We start from the raw sequence: 26,566 nt of genomic DNA, 5'->3' as shown, positions 1-26,566 counted from the left end.
TTCCTGTTTGGTTGATGGATATCACGAGACGCGTTGACTTGACGTCACGACGCCGAGGGAGCTAATGAGGGTCCTGTCGTTATTTCCATGGTGTACCGTTCCATTTGTTATATCTTGTCATGTATATAGTTGAATGCCACATTTCACACACACACACACACACACACACACACACACACACACACACACACACACACACACACACACACACAGTGAGAGAGAGGGATAGGCCGAAGGAATGATTTTCAAAATTGAAACCTTAGGGTGATAAGACCTCTTGGTAGCGTATTCGTGTGTACCACCCGGGTCGTGGGCACTAAATGAAGACTGCCAAATGTTATCAAGAGACATCACTCCATTTGATGAAAACTGCTGGGCAAAGTCACAGTATAATCCTGGTAAGACTTTAACTGTAAGGAGTTAAATAATGAAGAATGGTAGGAAGGTGGTATGAAAAATCCTGGGACAATATTCTGTAAAATATTGTAATAGAAAATATGATGACACAATGGGTAAAAGAGGTGACACGATTACGAAGAGAAGGCACTCCAGCGAGTCTGGACCTGCTCTTGACCTTCGACTAACCAAGGAACTTAACAATACTGAATTTTGTATTGACATGTACCTCATAGGGAAGAATGGCCACATAGCACCTGAATTCCACTTGACGGAGAGAGATTACCAAGGTACGAATATTATAGACAAAATAGATACAATTTTGGGAAGACGATTTGACCCGGCTTGAGGAAATAGTTTAAAGAAGCAAATTTGGAAGAATTAATAATTGCTAACGAAACTGAGAAAAAAGAAAATTGAAAGTATAAATGATTCAGGCGTGGACAAATATCGGCCAAGGATTTGTGGAAAGGAATCTTGGTTTAAAGAATGATTCACCAAACGTATGGAATAGTCAAGAAAACCAAAGATGTGTCATGGACAAAGAGGAACAAAAATATATTGGATAAAAGGGATGGCTAGAAATGATTAAACAAGAATTCACAGAGAGGGAGAGAGTTTTGAATAGAATAGACAAGGAATCCCTAAATAGACAATAGATGGAAAAAAAATTATGGAGAAACACCAACACAGGCTGAAATAATAACAAGTTTCCAACCAGTTTTCACTAAAAATGGCTTAGTGGGAGAAAGATAATTAAATGTTGACAACAATGTCGGTTATATGAAAAAACTGTGGAAACAAAGACAGTGCACAAAATGTTGGAAAAATAATCTGAAAAAGGTTCCAGGGACTGATGGTATACCAAACGGAATGCAGACAATAATAGTACAAAATTATAATTTGATTTTGTGATCGCTGAAGGAAGGGATAGCACAACAGACTGGAAAAGTTTTAACATAGTACCAGTTCAAGGAAATGGTCAGGAAAATTCACTGATCTACACACCAGTATCACAGACCAATATGGCAGGTAAATTATGTGAAAATTACGAATAACAATTTCTATTTTAAAGATGAAAGATGATGTTCATCAAATCTACTAAGATTTTACTCATGAATGGTTGATGTGTTGCAAGAGAGGGCTGGGTAAAGTGTATTTACTTAGATCTGGAGAAAGTATTTGACAATGTACCTCGTACTAAACTTTTTGGAAACTGGAACATGATGACGGGTTAAACGGCAAGTTCCTTGTATGGACAAAGGAATTTCTGAAAGACTGGTACGTGAGGACAGTTGTGAAGGGTGAAAAGTCAGGTTGGAGAGCAGTGATCAGCAGAGTCCCACAGGGATCGGTCTTGGCACCTGTGATGTTCCTGATATATACAAATGCCATGATGGAAGGTATAGCGAGCTACACTTCTATGTATGCAGATGAAGCAAGGGTCTTGTGAAGAATTGATTAAAAAATACTACAAAATCATACAAAAATATCTTGACAATATGTATGCATGGAACCAATCGTGGGACTTTGTTTATGGAGTGCTGTTGCCCCTTTCTGTTATTGTCTGATTACTATTATCATTATTCTTGAAACATTTGGTGACCTTGCTGGGGGCGGGATCCCAGACCAGTCAGGTTCTGAGAGAGTAGTTTCAGAACATATTTCTAGCCTTCTACCCATGCGGGGTGAGTAGAATAGAGTTGCTCAATCGTGGAAGCTGCTGTGTTGCTCTCCTCGTCCCACTACAGAAGGACCAATGGACTTACACCACCTGCCATGTGGGTTGTAACTACGGTCATTTAGACATCACCATCTGTTTCCACCATTATGCACCATCTGGTGACTTCATTGTTAGTTACAATATATATATATATATATATATATATATTATTTTTTTTTAGTGGGAGGGGAGTTTGGTAGGGCCTGAATATACCATCAGCTTCAGTCATTGCCCCACATTTAGTAACCCCCAAATGAGAGAAGGTCTTAGTATGGATATGGGAGTGATGTGAGTTGCAGGATCTCGAAATGAGACTCGTGGTAGGTACACAACACCTTGACGATAAACAGCAAATGATCAAAATATTGATATTTTATGAAAAAGTACATATCCACTAACTTCCCGAAGAACCGAATTATGGGTTCTTCATTATCACTACAATTCTCAAGCTAAGGCACTGATGACGTTAATGAATACTTATGAAACCAAAAATATGTAAACTTCCATGTTGTGATTTGGACTTGTGTGTGTGTGTATATATATATATGTATGGATTACTAAGTCTCAACGTTCAAAGACAACGATCATATATTTTCTTACTTGCTAAGCGATGTCGCCTAGACAGTGTACAGTATTCTGTGTCGAAAATGTATCTGATTACATGATAATGTACTGAAGTATTACAACAATAAAGCTGACATTCTGTATATCAGTTTCATTCATAAATGCCTTTTGGAGAATTATGAAATCCGACTGTGCAACTGGTGACACCTGTCGTCTCCCCGACCCTATCTGCCCCCCAAAGTCGACAACAGCCGTGCCAAAAGTGTGCATGGGGCATGGAACATGTGGTATGGGTTATGGGGTATGGGGCATGGATTATGGTGTATGGGGCATGGATTATGGGGTATGGAGCATAGGACATGAGGTGTGGGGCATGGGGTATTGGGCATGAGGTATAGGGCATGGATTATGGGACATTGGGGTGTGGGGCATGAAATATGGGACATGGTATTGGGCATGGGTTATGGGACATGGGGTATGGGGCATGCAATATGGGACATGGGGTATTGGGCAGGGGCTATGGGACATGGGGTGTGGGGCATGGTATATAGGAGATTGGGTATGGAGTATGGGTGATGGGACATGGAGTACGAGGAATAAGACATGTATTACGGGATATGGGGCATGAGGCATGGTTTATGAGGCATGTGTTATGGGGTATGGGGCATAAGGCATGTATTATGGGGTATGGGGCATAGGGTATGGGACATGGGTTATGGGGTATGGGGCATAGGGTATGAGACATGGGTTATGGGGTATGGGGCATAGGGTATGAGACATGGGTTATGGGGTATGGGACATAGAGTATGGGGCATAATGCATGTATTATGGGGATATGGGGCATAGGGTATGAGGCATGGGGTATGGGACATGGGGTAGCAGCTATGTGAAACACGAACCTCCTCATTGGTAAAACGCATAACCTGAGGTCACGAAACAGTTGCTCTCATCAATGGTTTCCTAACAAGAGCTTAGAGCCAAACATATTTTAAAAACCTTTCTACAGCCCTGGGAAACGATGTCTACCATTAGAAAGCAAAATTATACCAAGTGCATTGGTTATACTGACAAAAATTGGCGGCAATGTCACTGATACGCCAGATAAACTTAGGAGTACAAACCTTTCCTTCAGTTGAACACGACCGTATGGAGGCAAGAGGAACGAAGAAAAAAAAAAAAAAAAAAAAAAAAAAAAAAAAAGCAAGGGAATGTTTTGCTAAAGATAAAAAGTGGGACAAGGAAAGATTTTCCTTTAAAAAAAAAGGGGGGGGGGAGTCAGAAGCGAAAGTGTCTGCAGTGCCCAGCGATAGGTTCTGCACTCCTCCCCCCCCCTTAACCACAACCCCCCCTAACCTCCACCTGACCTCGGCTGGTCGTTCTTCATCGTAAAGGGTGGGCGGTCGGGGGTTTCCCGATGTTCGTTGGAGAGGTGCGGCCAAGCAAGCGAAGCGAGGCCAGGCGAAGCGAGGCGAAGCGAGGTCAAGTTCCAGAGGAAATCGAAAAAAAAAACTACAACGACGAAGACTTCAACGAATAGAATCCACTTTACAGCCAGTTTGGACGAAATGTAACTGGAGGGAAAAAAAAAATCATCTTCTCATCTCCGTCATCTTCCTCCCCATATACTGACCGTACAATGGTCATAAAGTCATTACGTGGACTTAGAAACACCCCCAAATACCAGCATCACATCAAATTATTTTATACCTAGAAACTAAATGTCACAAATGAAAAATGCTGATCACTTTTAGTTTCTATATCTTATAACTACCCTGCTGTGGGTATTCTGTGCCTTGCTGCATTGCTTCTGGCCCAGGCAGTGGGCGGGAGACAGGGATGACTTTCCATCCACGTGGAGCTAAGATGGGAGGGAGGGAAAGGAGTCTGGTGGATTGGAAGTGGATTGGGTGGAAGTGGATGGGTGTTACCAATGTGATCTATGCCAGTTCCCACACACGAGTGAGATTTTTTCCACAAAATTCCCACAAGGAAATCTGAATTCCCACATCTTTTCTCCACAAAAATAAGGAATTATCATATACACAAATAAGTTCATTGCAACATATAATTTCCTCACAAAATATTCTATGTGAGCAAATTTCTCAGACACGAATTTCGTACAGCGTAGCTTCTGTACACTAGGCGGTGTTGTTGAGGTCCGTACATCATTTTCCACGTTGTACGGTTGTACCTGAAACCCATAGAATATGAAAAATAATAATATAAAAATAAAATAGAATAAAATGAAATAAATAAATAAAATAAATAAATAGAATAAATGAAAATAAATTAATTAATTAATAAACAAAATAAGTAAAATAAATGAACAAATAAATTCATTAATACATAAATGAAATAAATAAACAAATAAATTCATTAATAGACCAACAAAACAAAATAAACAAACAAACAAACAATAAATAAATAAATAAATAAGATAAAGATATTATCAGCCCGGTTCGGTTCGGCCTGTCCCCCTCTAGCCTCCCCCCCTTCCCCGAGTTGCCGTCTGCCTAGCTGGCAGGGTGCGTACTCGGCAGAGGGATGTATGTCCGGTTAAGCTGTGTTTCCCCAGCGCGGCGGCGCGGCGTCGCCCCCGACAACAACTTTTTTGTGTCGGCCCACGGCGAGGTGTCGCAATGCATGCTGGAAACAGGAAGGCGGAGGGGGAGGTAGGGAGGGACAGGAGGGAGGTAGGGAGTGACAGGAGGGAGGTAGGGAGTGACAGGAGGGAGGTAGGGAGTGACAGGAGGAGGTAGGGAGTGACAGGAGGGAGGTAGGGAGGAAGAGGAGGGGGGTAGGGAGGTAGGGAGTGAGAGGAGGGAGGGAAGGAGGAAGAGGAGGGAGGTAGGGAGTGAGAGGAGGGAGGTAGGGAGTGAGAGGAGGGAGGGAAGGAGGAAGAGGAGGGAGGTAGGGAGTGAGAGGAGGGAGGTAGGGAGGAAGAGGAGGGGGGTAGGGAGGTAGGAAGTGAGAGGAGGGTGGGAAGGAGGAAGAGGAGGGAGGTAGGGAGTGAGAGGAGGGAGGGAAGGAGGAAGAGGAAGGAGGTAGGGAGTGAGAGGAGGGAGGTAGGGAGTGAGAGGAGGGAGGTAGGGAGTGAGAGGAGGAAGGGGGGAGGTAGGGAGTGAGAGAAGGGAGGAAGAGGAGGGGGTAGGAAGTGAGAGGAGGGAGGAAGAGGAGGGAAGTAGGAAGTGAGAGGAGGGAGGAAGGCGGGGGGGGGAAGGAAGGAGTGAGAGGAGGGAGGAAGATGGAGGGAGATAGGGAGTGAGAGGAGGAAAAGGATGGAAATAGGGAGTAAGAGGAGGGAGGAAGAGAAAGGAGGAAGAGGAGGGAGGTAGGGAGTGAGAGGAGGGAGGTAGGGAGTGAGGAGAGGGAGGAAGAGGAGGGAGTGAGAGGAGGGAGGTAGGGAGTGAGAGGAGGGAGGAAGAGGAGGGAGGTAGGGAGTGAGAGGAGGGAGGAAGGGAGTGGAGGAGTAAGGGAGGGAGGAAGGGATTTCCCTGGTACACTTTGAACAGTTGCATTATGATACAATACTGAGGTTGAGATGGGCAGCCCGATGAGTAAAGACAAGAAGAAAAAAATTAGTGGACAAATAGGTTCTAGGCACAGCAAACCTTGCCCAACATATGTGTGTGTGTGTGTGTGTGTGTGTGTGTGTGTGTGTGTGTGTGTGTGTGTGTGTGTGTGTGTGTGTGTGTGTGTGTGTGTGTGTGTGTGTGTGTGTGTGTGTGTGTGTGTGTGTGTGTGTGTGTGTGTGCGTGCGTGCGTGTACGTGCGCCCTTAGATGAAGTGGGATTGCCCACACAAGAAGGAAAAGAAGGGAGTGACGTGATGAGAGCTTTCGGAGTTTTTGAAGAGGAGCCCCAACGGTCCGTTTTGAACAACGGTCCCATGTAAAAAAAAAAATGAACAAATAAATAAATAAATAATAATAATAATAATGATAATAATGATAATAATGATAATAATGAATAATAATAATAATAATAATGAATAATAATTATAATAATAATAATAATAATAATAATAATAATAATAATAATAATAATGAATAATAATAATTAATAATAATAATAATAATAATAATAATAATAATAATGAAGAATAATGGTCCCATGTAAATAAATAATAACAATAATAATAATAATAATAAACAGAAATGAAAAGGTTAGGTCATGTTATGTTAGGTAGACCTTAAGAACAATAGGGGTCCCAGTTTTGCCTTTTTTAAGAATAATGGTCCCATTTAAGAAAACAAAAGAAAATAACTAAGGACCCCAAACCTTCACTCACACACACACACACACACACACACACACACACACACACACACACACACACAAGAATTTAAGAACAAACTAGATGTTGCGAGACACAAAGACGGGTTACTACGAGCATAGATCCCCTTCCCGTATAATACAACTTGGTACATACACACAATCCAGAGTTCTAGAGTACACAGAAGAAATTTTCATATAAAAATGTATAATTTATTAATAACATAAAAATCCATTTTTTACGGATGTAAAAGAAAAAGCACAACTTTCATCATAGATGAACAAATTGAGAGGTGAACATAAACGAGTTTAATTCAAAAATTGATAAGTGCAGACGGAGACGGTATATTATGAGCAAAGCTCCAATACTATATATCAAAGTTAGTTAGACACACACATTTCTCTATTTGATCCCATATTTTCGTGTTTAAAAATCATAATTTCATTTCGCCATTCACTGATAGTTTTGTCGATCGTTCCTCCTCCCAAGTCTCCCTTCGCCTGATGTAGACATGGCGTCAATGATTTGTAGTTTGTTTACATACCTTCTTCCTGCCCTTTTCTTCAGTGAAATCTGGATTGCAATTACAGCAAGCAGCCTTGTTACTCCATTTCTGAGACACGGCTAAATTTAGTTAGCGAAATATAAAGAGGCACAATAAAATCCTCGAGAATACACATACGCCACTACAACACTGCCCATTGCTCACTACATGAATATTAGAAATCGCAATCTTGTTTAGAGGAACTACCAAAATATGAAAGTAAAACGTCTGATTCTCCTTTTCTTGTTTCTTAATTAGACTCAATTAATGTGATATATTTGTAGATTTATCGATATCATATATATATTTTTCTAATTCGATTCGCGTTCCAAAGTGTTTACGTGATTGGCTGGAAAGTCACCAGCAAGTGACGACAAACCTAAGTAATGTCGTTTTCAAGGATTCGCGTGTAATGACGTCTTTTCGGATTCTCGAGAACACAATTGACGATCACTATTACTTATCATACATTTTAAATCAAAGGGAATTTGTATAAAGCATAACTGTACAAAAGCATTATCCAAGGCGGTCGGATGCACTGCTATGCAATATTGTATTCTGGAACGTTGACATAATGGCTTGAACTTTGGCGCGCTGCAACGGCTCGAGATGTAACGTCGTAACACTACAGTAGAAGTAGCAAGACCTGACAGCCGAATGTGTTTGTTGAAATGGCGACATATATGCATAGGAAATACAGGGCCAATGAAAAGGGGTTCAGCCTGTCCTTTTCCCGGGGCCCAATATCTAAGAAGGACCCTACAACAACCAAGCAGCATCCAACTCCTTCGAAAACAAGCACACAACCAGCCCGACATACACTTACATTCACAAACACCACTATACATACCATACCACACTTACTTATTTTTATTAATACTTATTATTAATTGCTGAAGTCCTAATTGTAGACTGGACATCAGATCCTCAATTTTGAGAAAGATATTTGCCTGTTTCGGGGCACCACAAAGGGGTATTGTACAGTCTAGCAGAATTTCTCTCGGAGACCATAAGCAAGCTGAAGCCCCCCCCCCCCCAATTTGTTCTTCCATGAATCATTGTAAGGATGTCATTTAATCGATTTTAGTACTTTCTGATGTTTTGCCAGGTCCGGGGGTTAAATAATCTGACAGCATGTGTGCGGTATTTGGGCGGAATTGTGCTGTGTTTGGCATTTGTTTAATTCCATTTATCTGTTTCGTGCTGCGCGTGTTGTAGGGTTGCCAGGGTTGTGTCTCAGTTGCGCTGAAAAGGGATAGAAAGGAGATATACCACGTTCGTTGGCCGTTTAACATACCTGTATTGTCACCTATATGATTGTTTTGTGTTGTTGAAGCAATCAATCAAGAAGTATCATCTGCAAACAGTAAGTACTCAGGAATACCACAGGCTTTATAGATATCGTAATGTAAATAAAAAACAAAATAGGACCTGGAATACTACCTTGAGGTACCCCCATACTTACACCCATTTAATCTCGATTTAACACCGTTAGATAAGACAACTTGATTACGATTAGATAAATATGACTGAAACATCTGAAGTTCAAAGTCTCTTATTCCGTACTCAGCCATTTTCATCAATAGAATACTATGATCAACTGTGTCAAAAACCTTTTTAATGTCTAGAAAAACTGCGGCACATGTTTTTTATTAGATAGTCGAGTTGTAATATATTCATGTAAGAGAGCAACAGGCATATATGTTGAGTGGTTTTCACGGAATCCAAATTGATTATCGAAAATGATCCCATGGTACTCAAGGTAATCTACCAATTGCTCAAGAATAACGGTTTCAAGTACTTTAGACAATACCGGAAGGATCGAAATGGGACGAAAATTTGATACGTTTGATGTAGGCCCATCTTTATGGATCGGGTGTACTGCAACAATTTTTAGGACATTAGGAAAGCAACTCTGTTGAAAGCACAAAGTGATTAAATGCATGAGTAAATGAATAATTTTGGGAGCAGCAAGTTTAAGGATCTTTGTATTAAGGCAATCATAGCCATTGGACTTATTTTTAAGATTATTTATAATACGCAAAATATCGTGAGTTGATGGTTTTATTTTCAACCCTGAAGCGACTGAAGACCTACCTTTAAGGAATACTATGGGTCAAGATCGCCTCAACGGCCTGGCGCTACTCGGCGTTCACAATGAAATCAATATTGAAATAGACAGTGTAATCAATGTATTTGCCCCAAAAAAACAGGAGGTTGATGTTCGTGTGAGATCCCATGAACAATGCTGTGTGTTATTAATGTAATTTAGATACTTTTATTAACAGGTTCAGAAGTTCATACATGTTTTTGTTTGTATTTCTGTTTTTAAAGCTACTTTTATTTTTTATTACTTCCATGAGTCCATGTGCACTAACACTACACACGGATCCTGCAATAATTTCTCTCTATGCGAGAGTATACGCGTGCCAGTGCCTTATCACTGACTAGCACAAGCGTGTAACAATATAAAACGAATATACATTCTATTATATATGTCTAGAATACAGAAAAATCTGAAAAACATTATTAAGTTAAATATACCTCAGACTTCTGATACATCAGACTACTCAGAGGAAGATTCAGGTTAGCCCCCTCCCACAATTTTTTATCCTGGATCCGCCACTGACAATAAGGAAATTTATCTTTACTCATTGCTGATAATACATTACTTTTCCAGCAACAAATAGTGGGATAAAGTATGAGTAGTTATCAATTTATGCTTAGTAACGACAATTCTAAGACATTTGTAAAATCCTTTACGTGTGGAACTTGTTTTCATTGTGGGTTGATAAGCGTAATTTGCTCGTGGAAGCTACAGCAACAGCACGACAGAAAATCACATTAAATTTCTTATGAAGGAACAAAGCCGTGTATCAGTAAAAGCGATTTGGTATTAATTTTGTGTTAGAAAATTCTAGGAGTTTGGTATTGTGATATATATATATATATATATATATATATATATATATATATATATATATATATATATATATATATATATATATATATATATATATATATATATATATATATATATATACATATATAATGTCCCTGTTCTATTTGAGTTATCAGCTTTGTGATCAAGACCTTGCAGGTCGAAACAATGAAGCATTAAAATTCTCCCATTAATCCTCGCCTACTTCCACTTCATTCACCATTTATATATACACATATGTATACATATATACCTACTCATACATGTGAACTGCGTACATACAGCCTGTAAAACGTAGGTCGCGTGACACCTTTACACTTTACTTCAGACAACATCGAGACGTTATCTACTGGTCGACCGATAAATGTACATTTGATAAAGACAAAGAATCCCATTCACCAAGGGTCCTCATATGGGGGTGGGGGCAGGGGGGGCATATGCCCCGGGGACGGCAATTCTAATCTGTACATGCCACCCACAAGGCTGAGAAAATAACCATAATATAAAAAGGTCAGAGGAGCCCTGAATAATTTACCGTTATATTCGAATTTTGCGTGAGAATCAACAATATATGAAATATCTTCCCTTACCCTTTCTGCAATAGGAGCATTATTATTATTTTTTTATCTGTTTAATTATTTCGCAAGCCAATAGCTATAATAGGCAGTAAGAGTGGAGATGAGAAGTGGTGATGGGGGAAGTAGGGGGTGGGGAGCGTCACCGAGAACTCTGCCCCGAGGCGACACTTGGCATGTAAGGGCTCTGCATTCACCGTTCACAGGTGGCAAGCGTGACTACAAAGATGACTATGCACTAATATCCAAATGTCTTCCGCAATGGCTGGCAATTTTATTCCATTTATTTTTTATTTTTTTGTTTATCTATTTATTTATTTATTTATTTATTCATTTATTTATTTATTGCTGCTGCCAGGGGGCCTAACTTTCAGTAGCGAAGATGCTTGAGTTTGGCTCTGTACTTCCGTGATCTTGGTAAACGTAAGAACATGTGAATGAAGAAGACTGAAAGAGAACTTAAGGCCTACACTAGACAGTACCAATAGTTTTATCGCTCACTATATGGATACTAACTTTTACTAAGTCTATTCCATTCGTTAACCACTCTAAGGCAGACTCACCAATTCTGGATTGTCGCTGGGCTACTATGTTCATTCACTTCCCCGACCCACCCCAGTCCCCTTTAGTGACGAGGGTGGGGGTAGGGGTTTACAAATATATATATATATATATATTTATATATATATATATATATATATATATATATATATATATATTATATATATATATATATATATAATGTTTTTTTTTGTGGTGGTGGGGGGGGGGGGGGGTAAAATGTTATTCCCACGACCCCGTGTGGTGGGTGTTTATGAAAACACACCTTACAGAGATAAAGTGGGATGGTTTAGCTTGTCAGAGGAGCATGAAGGGCGGTTCTATTACCAAGTGGTAACATTAATAGCGTGAATATTTTCGCCGTTGTCAACCCACCGACCCGTACTATCAGCTTGTGCTTATCGTACATCTTACAATCACGTAAACATGCTTCTCAGTAAACATCACTTCATTCACGGACAGGTCCAAAAGGACACAGTCTCTTGATACCATACAGAGTAAATACTAACGATTCAAACCAGTGAAGAGGATGAAGTGGTCTGTGTAGTGAATAAAAACTAAAATAACTGAAAAAATGTTAGTAACAACACAACTTACACGTTAACGGTCGAGCGGCTGGTCCCATTGCATCGTCTCAGTGCAAGAGCATCCGCGCCTGAATAGAACAACCACAACTTTCTTCATTGCACAGAATATAAGTCTTCACATGTGAGGGATACTATTTGGTGAGCATCACATCAGATTAATTTTGATTATACTGGACTTCAAGAAGACTTTTTCTTGTTACTTTGAGTTACTGTATACACACAATTAATAAAATATTTCCTAAATTGTATCTGCCTTATCTAAGTCGTTTCTCGGCTTTACATCTCCGTCCAATTAATGAAAGTAGAGTGGTGCGTGAATGTCTCCTTTAGGGTATGTATACTTAAACAATTGATGATACCAGTTTCTTTGGTTTTTAGCAGGTCTAGTCTGGATGGAGAATTTCTCATACCTATGTCACGTTCTTTACCCCATAAAGTCATTGTATTGTTTATTGCAATACTCTATAAATTATTATCCAACGAATTTGTATTATCACGTGCTTCCCACTCCAGTGCACCTCCATACAATTAAAATTTCCCATAAGGATCATAATATTACTTTGGGAGAGGCTGATGGAGTTTCATAGTTCATTTACTCCGGTCTATGGGTAATGTTGTGTGATTCACTACAGTCTTGGATCACGTGTTGGACTCGTGATCGAGAGCTATTACTCTCCCGGATGTGTGATTCACCACCATGATACACCATTGTCTTGGATCACGTGTTGGACTCGTGATCGACAGTCATTAACCTCCCGGATAAGAACTCAGAGCTCGTATGACCGATCTATGGGTAATACTGTGACCTTACACGCACCCCCCAACACGAAAGTTGGAGTAACACCCCGCAGCGTAGCGATAATGACATTATTACAGCTCTGGGCGGGAGTCGAACCTAGACCGCCGTAGTGGCAGGCGAGAACTTTAACCACAGCGCCACGAGGTGTGTGTATGTGTTTGTGTGTGTGTGTGTGTGTGTGTGTGTGTGTGTGTGTGTGTGTGAGAGAGAGAGAGAGAGGTTGAGTATGTAAGAACCCAGTCTGCATTTGTGTAAGACTAACACAAATAGACACTACATGCACACTTAGTGTGCATGTAGTGCTGGAATTCCAACTTGAAGTCTAGTACATTTAAGCTCTTACCAAAGACAAATGGTATTTTACAGCCCATTGTATTACCAGGGAAAAGGCGAACGAAGAAATTCCTTCATTCGGTTTTTCCCCCTGACCGTGTTTTTCCAGCACCTTGCATGATGGTTGTTGGACTTCTTGCCTACTGGGCTGGCATGGCTCTGGCTTCCGTTGCCGCCCTCCTCTTGACATTGAAGGCGATCATCTGGTTCCAATGCGGCTGGTGCTCCTCCTCAGCCTCCATGACAGGAAAAGTCGTCGTCATCACCGGGGCTTCTGCTGGTAAGGCGTTTGCAGCTTGCTTTGTATAGCTTTGAGTAGAGTGTGTGGTAAAAGAAAGAAAATAAATTGAGAAATTAATAAATCAATGGCGTCTCATTTATTATTAGTCATATGTGAATTTATTATTTACTATTTACCTGTTTGTTTATTATTTAACTATACCTTTGCGTTTATTATATTTATCATTATTTCTTTATTGTGGTTTTTATTTATTCATTTATTTATTAATTTGTTTATTTATTTATCATTGATATAATTTTTTTTTTGCATCCGACCTTGATATGGACCAAAAGGTCTCCTGTCGGCATGCTCCGCCTTTGTGTGTGTATATATATATATATATATATATATATATATATATATATATATATATATATATATATATTGTAACCCTGGAAAAGGACGAAAGAGGTTGAATATGTACAATCCCATAAAACTACTCCAGAATCTTTGTCGCGACTGTCCCAAGAAACCACTGATTAATGTGCAACGGCAGGTTTTCATGGAAGGGAGGGTTGGTTAGTCAAGTGGATCGTAAATTTCAGAGGCCTTGTTTTTTTTTTCCCAGTTGAACATATCTTTGTATTCTGATACAATAACAAGTTATTATTTTTTTCTTTTATAAACAATATTTTCTGTGTTCGCTCCTCATGCAATCATTATTATTATTTTTTTTCATCTACATTATTTTCTTCTTCACTGCTCTTCCTCCAACCTCAGTAACTTTTTTTTTTTCTGGATCCATTTTTTCACACTATCTGGACGCGTGACGTGTCCTTTGTCGGGGCATGTGGGAGTGGTCCAAAGGAAATGAAATTACCCACAATGCAATTAGATTCGAATACAGTGCTCCTTTATATTCCCACCTCAATGGCTTCACCTCTCCAGTTCCATAATGCCCCTAAGGACAGACGCTATGGTCATAGCGGACGAAATACATCATACACTCAGTTCACTTTAATCTGGCGTATATCCTCTTCCCAAATGTTGCTGAGCAGATGATTCCTTATTTACAAGTTTTATTGATTTTTGTTTATTCGTGAAAGTTTTTTTTTCGCGTGAATTTACTTCACTAAGAACCCAGCACAAGTCTCGTTCTCTAATCGATTTCCGCGAAATGAAAGTTTAGAGATTGTGGTACGGGAATAAGTAAAAGGCGAAAGGTATCGAGAAAATAGAGAGAGAGAGAGCGGGGAGACATAGAGAGAGAGAGGGGGGAGAAAGAGAAAGAGAGAGAGGGGGACAGAGAGAGAGAGAGAGAGAGATGGGGGGAACGCGATCCAATCAGTTTCCGCGAAATGGAAGTGTAGAGATTGTGGTACGAGGATAAGTATAAGGCTCGAGGTCTCGAAAAGAGAGAGAGAGAGGGGGGGGGGAGGGGTAGAGAGAGTGAGAGAGAGAGGGGGGGAGGGGTAGAGAGAGGGAGAGAGAGGTGGGGTAACGCGATCAGGATTGCTGATGCTTGGAAAAACTACTTCCAGGAATTGGAAAGGAGACGGCCCGTGACCTTGCTCGAAGAGGCGCCCGCGTCGTCATGGCTTGCAGAAACCTAGAGAAAGCTCATAGGGTGGCAGGTAAAGGATCTCTGAAGGAACAAGGTTCTACCAATGTTATAATTTGTGTGCGTGTGTGGAAGGGTGGGGGAGGGTTGGTACAGATATTGCATCTCTCGTTTGGCTTTGCAGAAGCCATCAGACGGACACTGGAAACGACTTGGTCGAGGTGCGGCTTCTTGACACTTCGTCTTTGACTTCTGTCAGGAGCTTCGCGGACAATTTCATCAAGACTGAGGAAAGGTGAGCGGTGTACGGGTAAGAAGGAACTGTGTTTCTCCTCTTTTCAGGGATGGGAGGGAGTAGTTACATATCCAGCCGTAGTTTGTCCTTTTTTTTTTTTTTTTTTTTTTTTTTAGGAAGAAGAGCGTTGGTGTTTATTCAACGCGTGCGCTTTTAGTGAAGAAACTTAATATGTTCTCCAGATATTGTCTTCATTACTTTTTACACAGCTGTCCACATGATACAAATTTTGGCAGAGGTCCATTTAGACTGGAGCCCAGACACCTGACTCTGTCCAGTGGCGTGTCCAGAACGACTCTGTACTGATGTCTTTCCTTGACAAATATTTAACACATTTCCTTATTTAGTAGTTCCCTCACGAGGATTTTCAACATAATTGCACTGACGAGGCAAGAAGAATGAATGGGACCGTGCATCTGCCCCCAAGGCCAGGGGAGGGCAACCCTTGGCATGCGTGCCAAACCTGGCACACTAACGACTTTTTTCCGGCATCCAAAACCCAGGGCTCACCTTAAAAAATATAACTAATAAATCTTCAGTTTCTTTTGTATGACCATTAGTAACTGCTTGCTGCGCTGGGAGGTGCATGAAAGGGGTCTATACTCGTATGTAGGCCTATATTTTACTCCGTTAGCACACGAGACAATTTTGTATCAAAGGGTTGACCGATTTTGGCACTCACACTTAAAAAGGTTGCCCACCTATATCATGAGCCTTAGGGGGCGACCACCCGTTTTGGATCAGCCACTTTGGGTCGAATACTGCAGTGGCATCCTGCATAAAGTATTCGGTAGTTCCTTCCCTCATTCGCAGACTTGACGTCCTCATCTTGAACGCCGGAATCTTCGGCCACTCAAACCTCGAGTACACCGAAGACGGTCTCGAACTCACGATGGCCACCAACCACTTTGGCCACTTCCTCCTCGTTCACCTCCTCCTAGGTAAGGGTAAGGTGGCCAAACAGCCCCCCCACCCTCCTGTCTGGCACTGACACTTGAATACTGATCTCAGTTCGTCCATGATGGAACTCTGTCCCGATGAAAGTCTTTCTCTTCGTCTCCTCCAGGGGTTCTGAGGGCGAGCGCTCCGTGTCGGGTGATGCTGGTAGCTTCACGGATGCACCTCTTCGCGCGAAGTTTCGATGTTCAGGTAAGTGCTGAACGGGTATTACGGGACCTAAGGTGACGTCAATTAGGTTTAAAACACACACACACACACACACACACACACACACACACACACACACACACACACACACACACACACATATATATATATTATATATATATATATATATATATATATATATATGTGTGTGTGTGTGTGTGTGTGTGTGTGTGTGTGTGTGGGTGGGTGTGGGTGCAACACTGAATGGGTTCCAGTGAACGGATATACATTTTTATCAACCACAATACACTTTGATTCTAAGCCTTCAACATCGAGAGAGACTCGAGGAGGCCAACACACAGAAACTGAAACGTGGTACGGCCAAGGACTCGAAACTGGGATAGCACGTGGCAAGTGTAAGTCTCTCTTGATGTTGATGGTTCAGAATTAAAGTGTATTGTGGGTGATATGTATATATATATATATATATATATATCTATAGATATATATATATATATATATATACATATATATAAATACATATATCTATATATACATATATATACATATATATATATATACATATACATATATACATATATATATCATATATATACATATATTTATACATACATAAACATATATATATATATATGTATATATGAGTGGTAGGGTGGTGAGATAAACACCGAGAACCGTTGAAGTTTTATTAACTGACGTTTCGCTCTTAACAGAGCTTCTTCAGAGTGTACAAACATAATCGGGAAATCAACAGTTATATATCTTACATCATTCCGCGTTCCTTCCTTAACCCACCCCCTCCCTCCCTCTCGTACCCTTCAGCTCCTGTAAGATCATCCAGCCGGACATTTTGGACAGCTTAATAAAACCATCACGATGGTTACAGCAGGGCTGGGATGCTATAAAAGCTGCCTCTACTATTTTTCTTTTTTTCTTGTCTAATCCTTGTTTTAATATTTCCACTCCGTCCTAGTTAGGCAAATGTCCGTATTCCTCCGCATGAATCACCAGTGCGTTTGATGTTTGGTGGGCCCTCAGGTCGCTCTTGTGCTCATATGTCCGCTTGTGTATGCCTCTTCCTATCTCCCCAAAGTAGTTTAGGTCACAGCCACCACATGGGATTCTGTAAACCATGCTGTTGTTATTATGTTCATTTCTACTCTTACCTCTCACTACTTCACCTATCTTCGTACTGGATGTACTGGCGATCTTCAGCCCTGCTCTGCGGAGCAAATGTCCTAACTCTTCTGTGTGCTTGGAGTTGGGAACTACAATGAAGCCACCTTCCTTAGTCTCCTTTTTCTCATCATTTCTCTTTTCCATTATTTTTAAGAGCTATTTTCTTCAAACTATGGAGTAACCCTTCTGGATATTTTAGTCCTGAGAACACTTTAAAAATATATTTGATTTCTCTGTCAATATGTTCTTCACTACATACCCGGAACGCTCTGAGAAAAAATCCAATTATTACTCCTCTCTTTATCCTTTCACTATGTGCCGAAAAGTAGTGGATGAGGTCATTTTTGTTGGTAGCTTTTCTGTGAACCGAGAAACCCACCGTGCCGTTATCCTTCCTCCAAATTAATACATCCAAGAAAGGTAACTTTTGATCCACCTCGTGTTCTACTGTGAACTAAATATCCCTGTCTATCATGTTCAGCCTATTAAGTTTGGTGGTGAAATTGGTTTTCTCCGGGGCAATGACTAGGACGTCGTCTACTCGTACATATCGAAACCAATGGGTCCCTCTTCCCATAATTTTCATAAAATGATCTCTCTCCAAAACTTCCATGTATAATGATGCTAGGACTGCACTGAGTGGACTTCCCATTGCCAGACCACGTATCTGACAATATTCCTCATCCTGGAACATGAACGGTCCGAATCTGATACACAGAGAGACTAATTCTAAGAAATCATTTTTTTTCCCACTGGTAAATCCTGGTCATCTATATTACTGATGGCTTCCTTGGCTGCTGTTAGTGCCCCCTCTGCGCAAACATTTGTGAACAAAGCAGTTACATCGTAACTTACCAATTTCACCACCAAACTTAATAGGCTGAACATGATAGACAGGGATATTCAGTTCACAGTAGAACACGAGGTGGATCAAAAGTTACCTTTCTTGGATGTATTAATTTGGAGGAAGGATAACGGCACGGTGGGTTTCTCGGTTCACAGAAAAGCTACCAACAAAAATGACCTCATCCACTACTTTTCGGCACATAGTGAAAGGATAAAGAGAGGAGTAATAATTGGATTTTTTCTCAGAGCGTTCCGGGTATGTAGTGAAGAACATATTGACAGAGAAATCAAATATATTTTTAAAGTGTTCTCAGGACTAAAATATCCAGAAGGGTTACTCCATAGTTTGAAGAAAATAGCTCTTAAAATAATGGAAAAGAAATATTATGAGAAAAAGGAGACTAAGGAAGGTGGCTTCATTGTAGTTTCCAACTCCAAGCACACAGAAGAGTTAGGACATTTGCTCCGCAGAGCAGGGCTGAAGATCGCCAGTACATCCAGTACGAAGATAGGTGAAGTAGTGAGAGGTAAGAGTAGAAATGAACATAATAACAACAGCATGGTTTACAGAATCCCATGTGGTGGCTGTGACCTAAACTACTTTGGGGAGACAGGAAGAGGCATACACAAGCGGACATATGAGCACAAGAGCGACCTGAGGGCCCACCGAACATCAAACGCACTGGTGATTCATGCGGAGGAATACGGACATTTGCCTAACTAGGACGGAGTGGAAATATTAAAACAAGGATTAGACAAGAAAAAAAGAAAAATAGTAGAGGCAGCTTTTATAGCATCCCAGCCCTGCTGTAACCATCGTGATGGTTTTATTAAGCTGTCCAAAATGTCCGGCTGGATGATCTTACAGGAGCTGAAGGGTACGAGAGGGAGGGAGGGGGTGGGTTAAGGAAGGAACGCGGAATGATGTAAGATATATAACTGTTGATTTCCCGATTATGTTTGTACACTCTGAAGAAGCTCTGTTAAGAGCGAAACGTCAGTTAATAAAACTTCAACGGTTCTCGGTGTTTATCTCACCACCCTACCACTCATTTTGTCGTCCATTCCTCAACATATATATATATGTATATATATACATATGTATATATATATATATATATATATATATAATATGTTGGAGAGAGTAGTATAGGAAATGTAGTGTAGGGATATATATATATATATATATATATGTATATATATATGTATATATATACATATATATATGTATATATATACATATATATATGTATATATATACATATATATATATACATATATATATGTGTATATATATATGTATATACATATATATATATATATATATATATATATATATATATATATATATATATATATATATATATATATATATGAAATATGTTGGAGAGAGTAGTGTAGGGAAATTCCAGGATGAAGCAGATGTGCTTTGTTCTTCAGCAGAAGACTGTCGAAACGTTAGAGAATAACGTGCATCTTCTCCATCCTGGAATTTCCTCTATTTGTGTGTGTGTGTGTGTGTGTGTGTGTGTGTGTGTGTGTGTGTGTGTGTGTGTGTGTGTGTGTGAGATTCACCATGGCTTTGGATCACATGTTGGACCCGTGATCGATAGCTATTCCCTTCCCGGAAGAGAGCTCAGAGATCATATATGACCAATCTATGGGCAATGCTGTGACCTTACACGCACACACACACACACCCAACTCCCCGCTCACGAGAGTTGGAGTAACAACCCGCAGCGCAGCGATACTGAAATTATTTCAGCCCTAGGCGGGATTCGAACCCGGACCGCCGTAGTGTGTATTTACCTAGTTGTATTTACCTAGTTGTATTTTACGGGAAGGGGAGCTATGCTCGTGGGGTCCCGTCTTCATATCTCATTTTATCTAAACTATTTTTAAATTCATGTATTGTTTTTGCACACACCACTTTCTCATCTAACTTGTTCCAACTGTCTATTACTCTGTGAGGAAAGCTGTTCTTTTTTCAGATTTGTGTGTGTGTGTGTGTGTGTGTGTGTGTGTGTGTGTGTGTGTGTGTGTGTGTGTGTGTAAGGAGAGGTCCGTCGCATCGCGTCGTGATCACCACGTTATACACAAACGTGATTTCGTTATCGTGTGTGTGTGTGCGTGCGTCAATGCAACGAAGAACTGCATCGATATTGGTGAGCCTTGGGTGACTTAGACTCGCTCAAGGAGTGAGCCACAGTCGCCAAGGACGGAACATATGTCCCCTTCCACACACACGACTCGACGGCGAAGTGGTAGTGTTCGCGACCGCCACTACGGCGGTCCGGGTTCGAATCCCGCCCAGGGCTGAAATAATTTCAGTATCCCCGCGCTGCGAGTCGTTACTCCAAATTTCGTGGGCTGGGAGTTATGTGTGTGTGTTTGTGTAAGGTCACAGCATTACCCATAGATCGGTCATATATGAGCTCTCTTCGGGGAGGATAATAGCCGTCGATCACGAGTCCAACACGTGATCCAGGACCATGGTGAATCACACACATATCCCAACCGCGAGACCCTGTTCACACTGCGTCTCCGTCCCTCAGCTGAAAGGAAGGAATCGTTGGTGTTCAACCTGCATCGCTAAAAAAAAAAAAAAAAAAAGATGGAAGGGGCCGTTCCGAAAAATCGGGTGAGGGAGTACGTCAGTTCAAGGACAAATGCCGGTGGGAGGAAGGGGAAAGTGTCTTAGGATTCCCATATTGAAAGAGCGTAAATTAAAGACAGCCGGAAATGCCTCCCAGTGAATGAAAAGAAAGACAAAACGTACTGTTCGACTCTTACAATAGGTATTTCCAGAGAAAGAGATGGAAATAGATGGAGAGAGAGAGAGAGATGGAGGTAGATGGAGAGAGAGAGAGATGGAGGTAGATGGAGAGAGAGATGGAGAGATAGAAAGATAGATGGAGAGAGAGAGAGATGGAGGTAGATGGAGAGAGAGAGAGAGAGATGGAGAGATAGAAAGATAGATGGAGAGAGAGACTGACGTCTCAGAAAATCTAGTGCTGTCTGGTCTCCTGAAGAAGGAAGGCATGTGTCCCAGCAATAGAAACAATGTCTCCTACTCACCGTATGTTGAGCGCCCTTCCTTCTGGAAGGGCGCTCAACATACTCCATTTTAATCCTATCCACTAAACCGAATCTATCTACATCTAGCCACCTCCTATTGTCATACATTCTTTCAGCTTCACTCCCATGCACCTTTCACCTTGCACCCTCACAAAAACACTGTGAGTGTCCGTGACCCACGCTGGTGCCCGCGGCAAGGTCAAGACTGTCTGTCTTAGGCCGCGGATGGTTCGAGTCCCTCAGGTCAAGGGCGTCAACTGACCTTACATTTATCCCACACATTCACACCACAGCGCGCAGCCGCCGATTGACCTTGAAAGAAGTGATAGGAAAGAGATGCCTTATTACGATGAACATAGAGAGGCTAAACTTAATAAGAAATTAATAAGAAAAGAAGCACTGATAGGGGAGAGGGCTTTGGATTCCAATTTGTGATAGAAAAACGATAGAACATAGAGAGGCTAAACTTAATAAGAAAAACACTGATAGGGGAAAAGACTATGGATTCCACCTTGCTCAGGCCTACTTAATATCTTTCTCTTGCTTCCTGAAGGCCCCTTTCACACTAGGAAACTAGTGACCGTCACCAGTGGCGGTCACTAGTTGCCTTGTGTGAAAGTCTCGGGCAACTGCAAGCAACCAGTGGCTGTCACCGAGTTGTGGAATCCTTTCTCATCATCTCATTAGTCGAAAGAATGGCATCAGTGGAGGAGGTGCTTCTGTTGGCTTTGGCTTTGCTGGTCAAGAAAAAGAGACGGTCGGTGACGGCAACTGCCAGTGACAGTCACTTGTTACCGGAGCGGGCAACAGCCATAGCCTGTTGCGCAACCGGGCAACCGCAGTGACGTAGTGTGAAAGGCTCAATTTAAAATAATGATAGGTAACTAGTGACCGTCACTAGTTGCCTAGTATGAAAGGGCCTTTAAAGTTCTTCAACATCACTCATCTTGTACTCCACCATATAACATTTCAGTTACTTATCACATCTTAGATGACTTAGTGGTGAAATATCTTATGTCTTTGATGAGCCATCCTAGGAGGTGTACAAGGAACTCATGCATTTCCTAAACATCCTTGGGTTGACAGAAACTCAACTTTCCCGATCAAAAGGACTTTGGAAGGATCGCGGCATACGCGAGGTCCAAGACCTGCAACATCCTCCTCGCCGTCCACTTGGCCGACCTCTTACGAGGCTCAGGTACTCAGTCATCCTAAGCAGTCTGCGTTAGTGCACAAAAAAAAAATTGTTGTACATCGTGTCACAGGTAGGGCGAAACACATTTTTATTTCTGGCTTCGTGTTGGTCAAATTCATGCTCTTACGCGTGTAGGGTTTGGGAAGGTTGTAATCACATCGAACCTTTGTTGTCATTCCCAACTCTGACTAGGTGTTACGGTCAACGCTCTCTGTCCAGGCTACGTTTACACGGAAATACTACGTCGTGTTGAATGGGGACTTTCTCTTGCTGCAGTCGAAAAAGTCACCAGTTTCCTGATAGCTAAGGTTAGTGTCACTGACGTGCATGCAAACTGTGATGAAATTTATTTCAATTGTCTATTTGAGACAGGATAAACGAGTTTCTTGCTTTCAGAGAGAAGTTCAGGGAGCACAAACGTCGATCCACGTGGCTGTGTCCGAGGAAGGGGCCAACGTGTCTGGCCAGTACTTTGAGGAATGCAAGGTAAATCATGTGTGAATTCATTAGTGTAGTTAATCAAATGCCTTGAAACTCCCTCTTACTGTAGTGGAGGCCCTCTTGGACATAATCTTCTCTAAGCCTCTTTGCATGTTGTACATACACAGAGAACCCTGTACTATGAAAGGTGTAAGCTTGGATGTCAATAATAATACTCCTGATATGACTTACACAAACCTTTTACAACTATGCTATAGTATTTAACAGTACATACAGTACTCCAGTTATCTACTATATATTTTCCAAAGACTACACTGTCTGGAATTTGAGTGCTTCCATTATAAAGTATGCAACTTCTACCAACATGTTGAGCCAATACCTTTTAAGTTTTCCCTTTAGAAAAAAAAAAATCTGCACACAGTGGAGTATGGGGAGTCCTTGATTTTTCTGTGAATGAGACTAGCATTACCTCCACATCTGAGTTTGTCGTCACTACCAGGACTACACTGTGAGACTGTCTGATGTTACACTTCCTATGAAAATGTGAAGACCTTTTGTTTCACTTTTCAAGGTTGTGATCTGTACCCATTTTTATCATCACTTACTGACTTTGTCAGGGCTTTACACACATCCATCCATATCTGAAGCCCTAGGCTTTTTTAAATTCAAGTTACATGCTTCTTTCCTCGTCCTATTCTCAGTTAAAAGTAGATGTCTTTTCAATTGGTTTTTTCTACTGCATCTAGCCTGTCTTCAATATTGGAGGCTTGATGCCCTCATAATGCGTTTTACAATCTTCCCGACCAGTCTTGAGCAAAACCATGCCATGTACTCTCTGAAATCAGTTTGTTCTGATTTGATCTGCCAGTGACCTGCAAGTCCTTATCAGTAATATTCCGGTAGAGAGATTTAGATGAGGAAAATTTCTTCCTCTTGAGAACACAGGTTGAAGGCATATCTATAATTCCTTTATATGAGATGCTGATAGAAAAAAATATATATAGACTGTGTAAAGGGGAAAAAAGCCTTTGCTATATGTATTTCAGTAAGTTTATAGTCTAAATTTTCAGGTCTCCAAAGCATCAGCCATGGCACGTGATCGAGGACTTGCCAAGAAAGTTTGGGAGAAGTGTGAAGAGCTTGTCCAGCTTGCCCCAGAAGAAAAACTTCATTTGTAAAAAAAAGAAAAAAAAAGTGCAATGTTATTTAGATCAGAGAATCACCAAACCTCTGCATATTATGCATTTCTTTGCAACTTGTGATTTGCTGATCTCCGTGTTAGTAAAAACACCAGGGACTCAGCTTAATAGGGTTGACAGAACCATTCAGTCATTTTGCGATTTATAATGGCGGGGACTGCCCCTGTGCCACACACACAGACGTGCACACATGCTAGTGTAGTTACATCATGCTCCCCTTCTAACTCAGCAGTCTGAGTTCAGTCTTCACCCACGGCTGAAAAATCGTCTCTGCACTGGAAGCCAGCATCCTGCTATGGTGGGTAAGGAGTTGTGTGTGGGTGTGTATTTACCTAATTGTAGTACAGTGAGTCCTCCTTACATAGTAATTCTTTATCCGGTAAATTCACAGCTACGGTATTTGGTAATTACTACCCTCGATTCTATTTGCAGTAAGAAAAATTCACAGATATGGTATCTGCTAGATATTTTGAAGAGGAAAGAGCAGGGAGAAGGTATGTCTGCCATATCCTATTATTACATGTTATAATGGGTTCGGTATATGGTAATTTCAATTTGCGGTAAGGTTTTCAGGAAGGCATATGTACCGTATAATGAGGACTTACTGTGTACAGGAAAGGAAGAACACTCATTGGGTCCTGTTTCCTATTCTCCAATTTATATACTTAGCTCAAATTCATGTTCAGTTCCAACTTATCTATATTCTTTATTTCCAAGTATCATATCTAGATTTGAGGTTGTGTATTGTTTGGCTTTGGCTATATCACCTTCGTGTGTGCGTGTGTGTATTTACCTAATTGTAGTACAGTAAACCCTTGATAAACCATATTACAAGAAGGTCAGAATAGCACCTTATAATCTGACTGAGTGTCGGTATATACAGTGAAACATTTGGTAACATATGTCTAAAATGGGTGGCACACCCCAAACAAGGAAGGGATGCTGTGTTGCCACACATTGATCTGTATTCAGTCCCACACACATGCACAGTATCACTGGAACATTTGGTCTGCTTTCAAATTTGTTGGTTAAACCAAATGTGGGGTTGGTTTTCCAAGTGAAATTTGGTTGGTACAAAGGGGTTGGTTTACCCAAAATTTGGTTTAATGAGGTTCGGTGTATTGCGGGTTTACTATATACAGGAAAGAAAATAACACTCATTGGGTCTTGTCTCCTACACTCCAATTTATCATATCTAACCTCAAATTTGTGCATTTACCTCATTGTAGTATACAAGGAGAAATGCTCGTTGGGTTCCTATCTCCTATTCTCTAATTTTTTCTTCATCATATCCAGACTCAAATTCATGTACAATTCCAATGTAATCTATATAATTGATTTGCAGTTATCATATTTAGATTTGAACTCGTGTATTGTTTGACCTTGGGCTATATCACTTCCTAAGCAATTCCAAGTATTTATGCTTCTATATGGAAAACCCAGGGCAGTGGACAGGATGCAGGGATGACCCGTCATCCAGGAGGTGCCAAGATAGGAGGGAGGGAGGAGGGTGGAGGGGAGTGGAATATATGGGAAATGAAATGGGTGGGAGTTATTTCTATGCCTTTTTCTTTTTGGCTACCCCCCATGTAAGGGGGAAAAAGCCTTTGGTATATGTATGTATATGGAAAACTGCATTTCTTTACATTCATTAGACATGTGGTCTTAATTTGCTTCCGTGACCTCTTGAAGCACTCCCATCTTTAATCAGGAGATCTCGTCTGTCAGTGCACCCTTTGGTGACCGGAACACTGTTATCATATCACCTCTTTCTCTTCAATCTTTCAAAGTTGGCAGACCCAGTGCCTTTAGTCTTTCCTTATATGGCTAACTGCCAGGCTGGGGCCCAATTTGGTTGCTGCCTTTTGTATTCTCCCAATCTTGCTTATATCCTTCACTTTGTGTGGGGACCATGTTACTGATGCATATTCCAGTCTTGGACAGATCAGGGTTTCAATGAATCTTTTCATCACATCTTCATCCATATAGTGAAACACCACTTTGACCTTCTGCTGTAGTCTGTATGTCTCCCCTGCAAAAATTGTGTCTAAATATTTTTGTTTTTGCAATGGTCTTCTATCCTCCTTTTCATTTTTCTCATGATTTTTGTCGTCTGCAAACATGTT

The 26,566-nt window shown here is 40.9% G+C and overlaps 2 protein-coding genes across 2 annotated transcripts in view; both read left to right on the top strand.

The window, feature by feature from the left end:
• The window catches only part of LOC143033474 (kunitz-type anticoagulant protein Ir-CPI-like), a 7,123-nt gene extending 4,299 nt beyond the window's left edge, over window positions 1–2,824 (top strand). Inside the window, exon 2 of the mRNA XM_076198956.1 lies at window positions 1–2,824. This exon is cut by the window's left edge and continues 269 nt beyond it. Coding sequence (XP_076055071.1) covers window positions 1–15 — 15 coding nt within the window. The 3' untranslated portion in view covers window positions 16–2,824.
• A 5,890-nt stretch (window positions 2,825–8,714) lies between these two features.
• LOC143033203 (retinol dehydrogenase 14-like) lies at window positions 8,715–24,448 on the top strand. The gene is made up of 10 exons (XM_076198390.1): window positions 8,715–8,868; window positions 13,408–13,578; window positions 15,060–15,225; window positions 15,264–15,374; window positions 16,188–16,315; window positions 16,441–16,523; window positions 22,692–22,803; window positions 22,993–23,108; window positions 23,197–23,286; window positions 24,312–24,448. The coding sequence occupies exons 2-10, from the start codon at window positions 13,416–13,418 to the stop codon at window positions 24,417–24,419; spliced, it is 1,077 nt and encodes a 358-aa protein (XP_076054505.1). The 5' UTR covers window positions 8,715–8,868; window positions 13,408–13,415; the 3' UTR covers window positions 24,420–24,448.
• Window positions 24,449–26,566: the final 2,118 nt, after the last annotated feature.

Source organism: Oratosquilla oratoria, chromosome 15 (assembly GCF_046742065.1).
Source record: "Oratosquilla oratoria isolate Oo_2021 chromosome 15, ASM4674206v1, whole genome shotgun sequence".
In the NCBI taxonomy this organism is placed as follows: Eukaryota; Metazoa; Arthropoda; class Malacostraca; order Stomatopoda; family Squillidae; genus Oratosquilla; species Oratosquilla oratoria.
The sequence above is the reverse complement of the archived record's forward strand: the minus strand, read 5'-3'. Positions and strand labels throughout refer to the sequence as shown.

Coding starts and splice junctions, on each gene's coding strand:
- LOC143033203 (XM_076198390.1), top strand. CDS start 13,416: ATGATGGTTGTTGGACTTCTTGCCTACTGGGCTGGCATGGCTCTGGCT. Junction 15,226..15,263: donor GTGTGGAAGGGTGGGGGAGG/GTTGGTACAGAT, acceptor TTGGCTTTGCAG/AAGCCATCAGACGGACACTG. Junction 23,109..23,196: donor CCAGTTTCCTGATAGCTAAG/GTTAGTGTCACT, acceptor TCTTGCTTTCAG/AGAGAAGTTCAGGGAGCACA.